We start from the raw sequence: 6,383 nt of genomic DNA, 5'->3' as shown, positions 1-6,383 counted from the left end.
CAGACCTTAAAATGATACGATATGACACATTGAATTTTAACAGTGGAACAATGCATAATCATATATTGATTATATGTCTGTGGTTTCTAATGTTTGATATGTTTAATTAATTCCCTTAATATTTTTTCAGCTTGTGCTTTTTAAAATGTGTTTTTGTTTTGCTAGGTTTAGTATTCTGCTCCTTTTCCTAATGTTGAAACATTTTTCAAATTGTTCATCAGAATTCATCAAATTGTTGGTTTTTTTATTGACAGACATTTAAATGTATCAGATGTGTTACAAATTACATTGAATGAGAAAACAATTGCTTTGACACCTTACTTCTTAACAACACACTCCTACATATGGTAATGTCTTTCAATGTCTGACGAAACATAAGTTGTGTCAGTAATGCACATTCTTTCTCCTGTAATATGTCATATAAACTATAATATCTTTGCATAGAAACAGGAAAGAGTGCATACATACATATGTATATATATATATATATATATGTGTGTGTGTGTGTGTGTGTGTGTGTGTGTGTGTGTATTGCAGCAATCCCAGCCACCTGTAAAGAATCCTGGTGACCATCATCTCAATAATGCTGAAATGGGAGAATACCATGCTGCTAAATCCAGGACTTCAACTTGCCAGGGAGGCCAGACTTCTGGCCTTTCTGCACTGGGGATCCTGCCTGGGGTAGTAGGTCTTTGGATTGATTGCTCTGGTGTTCAAGGTTGCTGTGTTGCCATGACTTTTACCTCTGGGCTGTCCTTCAGATCTGCCCTCTATAGCCATTTGTTGGAATTATTTGCTACCACTTCAGCTATGTGTCCATCTCAGGGAAGGGTTTTTCCTCCCATGATGGAGCTTCCAATCCCTCCTCCAGTGTCCAATGCCTGAGACATTTAACAGTACTTCATCTTTTGAGGCTATATTCCTGATTAATTCTTTGAGTTTGGATGTTTATTCTTGGATGGTGGCTCTATCACTCACTGGTATGCAGCCTTTATCTTTGTGTTTAGAATCGAGCCACTAGCCAGTGGATTTAGGGTGGAATCCTCCATGCATGGTGAGCAGCGTGAGCTTCCGTGTTTTGTGGCCTGAACTTTTGTCTATGGCCAGCTTATTATCCCAGCAGGGTATCTGCTCACTGGCAGGGCAGATGGCCGCCTCCCTAAGCTTGGTTCTGTTGGAGGTTTTCCTCACTTCCACTGTCACCAGTTGCTCTGTAAATTATTAGGATGGAGGTTAAATTTAAGTTTTGATGCAATCCATTGGTTTCTTTATCGGGACAATTATTTTAAATAAATTGGCTTGTATGATGTTATAAATGAATGTCAATTTGTTTTAATTGGAACATAGTGAATTGGCTTGAATTCATGATGTATGACTCAAGTACCTTGAAATTAAATTGTGTGCAATAGAAATAATGCTGAATTGAATACGTTCTGAAATACTCATCTTTTCTGCAACAAGGTTGTAACAAGGCATGCATGATGCAATACTTGGTCTATAGAGCAGCATTACAGTTTTTTTTTAAGTGTTTAGGTGACAGTTATTAAAACACTGTAGGCAACAAAAAAAGATCAGATCTGAATAAATTTAAGTCATTACAATCCTTATCCATCAGTTTTGCATTCTCGAGTAACAACATCACCGCAAAGGTGTGGTTAGCTCATTTTGGTCTGATCTCAGGAGTGTAAGAGCATTTCATGCTCAAAAAAAAAATCCAGATAGTGTGATGTTGATTTAATAGTAACATTCCATGCAACTGTGTTAAAGTATTTTTCCAGCAGTTTACAGTAATCAGAACTAAAAAAAAATTAATTACATTTGTAATAAATAAAACTCACTTGGGCTGCACAAAGTGACAATATGGCCCCCTTAGACACGATTTGCTGAAGCAGAAAATATATTTTCTGTTCTTTTTTCTCGTGCAGACACTTATCCAAAGCGACTTACATGTGATAAGTGATCAATTAACCTAACACACATGTCTTTTGGGTGACAGGAAGCCAGAGTACCAGGAGAGAACCCACACTACTGTGCTGCCCTATTATATTTTTATACTCAAACTTGTGTAGGAAATTGTCTTCAAGTTGCTGTAACTCCTCATATGTGATATTCTGCACCCATTACTGGAGGATTTCAACAGGACCACACTAGCACACTCAAAACATACAGAACTTGAGGATGTGCATGATTTGAACAAGAAAGATAAAGCCATTAAAGAAGTTTAACATTTACTGGTAGTTTATATGATGATGACGAGGAAAAAGTCACATCTGTGACAGTTGACATGGTTTTACTGGTCCCCAAATTAAGAATATGCAGTCACATTTGCATCTAATTGCCTTTATCTGTCACTTTCCTAATGTATCTTGTGTGCATATATATTAAGCAATTTCAAGTACATTTATTACATAAAAAGCGAGTTGGAAAAGGTCTCAAAACAAAAATGAAAGTCACTGTTAGATTTCAGGATGAGTAAAGTAAATCACTCCAGTTTTACTTTGAAATTTCAGTGACAGAGCCACGGTGCTGAAGATCTAATATGGTGTCACTGGTACAGTGGTTGGACGTATTCTGCTGGGAAGATGCCAACTCGGCCTCGACAGCGACCTCGCCAGGTCATGGAGCTTGAACAGTCGAGCAAGTCGATGATGTCACCACGTAGAAAGTGAAGGCTGGCGGTTTGAGGGGGAGTGTAGTCACAGAGGGCATGAGCCAGACGAGGTTTCTAGACACAGACAGAGCCAAACCGTAATGTCAGACCAAAAAAAAATTGAATATTAGCAGAGGTAGAAGTTGGTTATGATGACAAATGAGTCTTTATGACTTGTCATACCTCCAAAACTGAAACTGGTTTCAGTAAACTTGGCGAGGTCTCTCGGTCTGGGTGGGACAGGTGAGAATGGAGTCGGGCTGAAGGGATTGACTCCTGAACTTTGCTTTTATAGGGGTTGGGATATGGATTACGTCCAGGATGTGACTTCAGATGAGGGGATGGGGGAAGATCTCGGAGGCAGACTACCTTCTCCACAGCAATGCTGTGCGTTCTGTAAAAATCCACCAAGCGGTTTAAAGAGCAAAATGACTTATCCCAAATGGAGTACTGACCACCTCCCTCCAGGACTCGGAAATGCTCCACTCTGTCCCCATAGCTTAAAAAGAGGAGATGGAAAGAGAATTAGAGAAAGTCAAGCAAAGAAAGGCAGGTAACTGTACCCCATTGCACTTTGAGAACTACATGTCAATTCCTCTTTGTTTTCAAGATCTCCCTTACTCATCTTGCAAATATTGCTGTCAGGGTGGGAAATTAGACTTCAGACCTAGACATACGTCATTATATTGAAATTAAATAAAAGTTTTTTTCTAAAATCTGGAAAAAAAAGGAAAATTATTTTTGCAGTATAATCAGCAGTGCTATCAGTCATTGGTCATTATTAAAAAAGAATAATTGTATAGATTTATTTTACTGGGCCGGAATGATCTTCTGTACCAATATTTTCAGTGTAGCTGCAGAAGCCTCTGACTGAACATACATTATCTGATCACTGTGTTTAACAGACTAAGTGGTGTGTTTTATTTTGTTGAGTAGCTCTTCCATCCTTACTTGCACAAGCAGATCCAGGTATTAAGCTATCCCCAGCATACAGCCTGGTTCTGATGCTGCTGACACTAAACAGATGGCCGCAAGCAGATGACTCTCTATTATACTTGAGGTAAATATGCATCATCTTGCTACAAACATTGAATGACCTAAGCTTCATCAAGAGCTAATGTTTGCTCCATCCTTTCCTGTTGACAGCTTTTGTGGTGCATTTCTAGTTTTGTCTACCGTACAAGTTAATACCCAGGTATCCACAGTCCTCCACTATTATAATTTCTATCTATGGCTGTCTGTCAGGCTTTATGGGCAGACAGAAACAGCAGATAGTATTGTATGATAAAAGCTCTATCATAGTTTGTTAACAGGCTTTTCATGTATACACTTCAAGCTGGGACTATGTGTCTTTGTTGTGTATGGGAGGTTAGGCTTAGAAGAAGGGTAAAAACTGCAATGTTACTGAAAAATAAACATCTGTGCTGCCCAGACATTAAGCTGCTTGCAGTGAATTTCCATCCCCACCGTACTATGAAAGTTTATTTGTGTACTACAGATGTAATAATACATCAGTCTATATTAATTTATTGATTCGTAGATCAACTATCCAAAAACATTTATCCAAATTTCTACTAAACTTAAACTTTTCAACAGTTTTTCAACAGATAGATTAAGTGGGGTTTTTTTTTTTTTTTTACCAATCTGTACTACAACAATAAAACTTTCCTTCGTGGCCAAAAGTATTATTAATCTTAATTATTTTTTATTTTGCCTTTCACAGAGTTTTTAAAATGGATTATGAAGCAACCCACCTTTGTCACTGAAAATATAAATGAGAGACAGTGTTTCATGGAATTTAATTTAATGGGTCACTGCTGTGTTCAGAAGTCATATTAATTCCTCTAGAACATCATCACCCTCTGCTGATCACTTTATGTAAGACTATACTTTCAATCAAGTACTTCCCAGCTCTTGAAACCAGACAGATGTTGTGCCTTCAAACATTAATATGTGTGCAGTGTCTGCATACTTGTTTGCATCATGTGTCAGTTGCATAATGTACCTGTGTCTAATTAAAGAGTGCCTGGTGTTACACAATGCTCCGATTATTGAACACATTTAATCCACACTTAGTGATTAAATATGTCCCACATCACTTTGCTGGCTGAAATAACAGCTCCTCCTCTTGCTCACACATACTCTCTATACACTGTGTGGTATTTTTAGTGCAACCAGTTTTTGTAGAGCGTATTAAAACGATCAGACTTTCCTCTCTGCTGGCCCTGACATGAATTCACACACGTGGATGCTCTCTCTCAGAGATATGAAAAACATCTGACTGACAATAAAAAAATAAAAAAAAGAGAGAAAATACTGTTACTATGTTTTAAGAAGTATTCAGGATTGTACTGTTAAATATACTGGCAAATTATTAAAACAAGAAGTAAATACTTATAGTAGTGTTACGCTAGTGTTACGAACAAATTCTACAGCAGATTTAAAGATTCTGCTTCAACTATGCCTTATTGTCTCTGAAGGAAGCTGATGTGTGACATACGCATTGCATTCACTGACCTAACAGAAAGAGAAAACTCTCCAGGGGCTGATTCGCTCTCCCTCACCAGGAACATTCCAGTTTCCTGCCAGCGCAGACGCTGTTCAGCCTCAAGTCTTGAAACTGCTCCTGCAAACCAGCTAAGACAAAACGCAGAAGAACTTGACAACGACACCCAGCTTTTGATCTGACATTTGAAGAATTAAAGTACACTGATGCTTCATTACAATCCCATTAACAAAGGCATGTTTATAATTAAATATCAACTCAGTTATGTAAACTGATTCCCAACAGAGGGGCTTGGACCCACAGAAAGCTGCATGATGATAAAGAAACACTTGATTGTAGTTTTGTTTTGCAACTTTCTCCTCTTTAAAGTTAGGTTTTAATCTTAAAATACTGAATACAATCAGCTTTTTAGGCTTCTTAAAATTTCTGTCACATAATCTGGATGGGGAAAAATAAACGGTTCTGCTTAAAACGCTAAGAGAGTCATAAACAACTGACTTAAGAAATGACAGAGCATTTCAAACATATCAATTTAATTTTTATGACAAGCAGGTTTTCTCTTTTTAAAATCCTAACCCTGTTTGCTTTTCTTTTAGAGCATAACACTTGAAGACAAATAATTTGTTTACGGATGAGGGAGGAGGGAAATGTAGTTCTCAGGAATGTAGCCACGCTTCCCTTGGATCTCTGCTATGAACCAGCAAGAATCCTCTTCCATTTCTGTCACCTACAATACACATCCACATTCACATTTACTCTACATAAAGATGCAGAAAACTACTTTAAATTAATAATTTCCAAAGAAATAATTACTCACCTTAATTATGTCTCCTTTCTGAAAACTGACCTCGTCTGCCTCGGATGCTGCAAAAGAGAAAAGGGCCACAGCCTCCATGCCGGACAGAGAGTTGAGAGCTTCCACAACAGTTTCACTTCATGAGTAAAGAGACAATACAGCTGAGTGGAGCACAGCAGAGAGATGACAGGATAAGATAATCAGTGTGTGTGCGTACATGCGTATGTGTGGTTGTCGACATGCTGCTGCTCATAAGTTAATGAGGAGAGTGCTCTGCGCGTGTTTCCCTCTATTCATCCATGTGACTGAGTTAGAAATTGTGTGGACACGTGGAGATGCTGGCTGCCCTTTCAATCTTTGCCACTGCCATCTATCCATTCTAGACTCTGGAGATTTAATAAAACACCTTCAAAAAGGGGAATTAGTAACAT

The 6,383-nt window shown here is 38.1% G+C and overlaps 1 protein-coding gene across 1 annotated transcript; it reads right to left on the bottom strand.

Annotated features, from left to right (window-relative positions):
• Positions 1 to 2,545: 2,545 nt before the first annotated feature.
• Positions 2,546 to 6,051, bottom strand: LOC306773600 (GRB2-related adapter protein-like; the record flags this gene model as incomplete). The annotated part of the gene is made up of 5 exons (XM_079263464.1): positions 2,546 to 2,725; positions 2,834 to 3,149; positions 5,168 to 5,287; positions 5,786 to 5,883; positions 5,974 to 6,051. 5 exons carry the CDS (start codon positions 6,049 to 6,051, stop codon positions 2,546 to 2,548), a joined length of 792 nt encoding a protein of 263 aa, XP_079119590.1.
• Positions 6,052 to 6,383: the final 332 nt, after the last annotated feature.

Source organism: Telmatherina bonti, assembly GCF_933228915.1.
Source record: "Telmatherina bonti genome assembly, chromosome: 3".
In the NCBI taxonomy this organism is placed as follows: Eukaryota; Metazoa; Chordata; class Actinopteri; order Atheriniformes; family Telmatherinidae; genus Telmatherina; species Telmatherina bonti.
The sequence above is the reverse complement of the archived record's forward strand: the minus strand, read 5'-3'. Positions and strand labels throughout refer to the sequence as shown.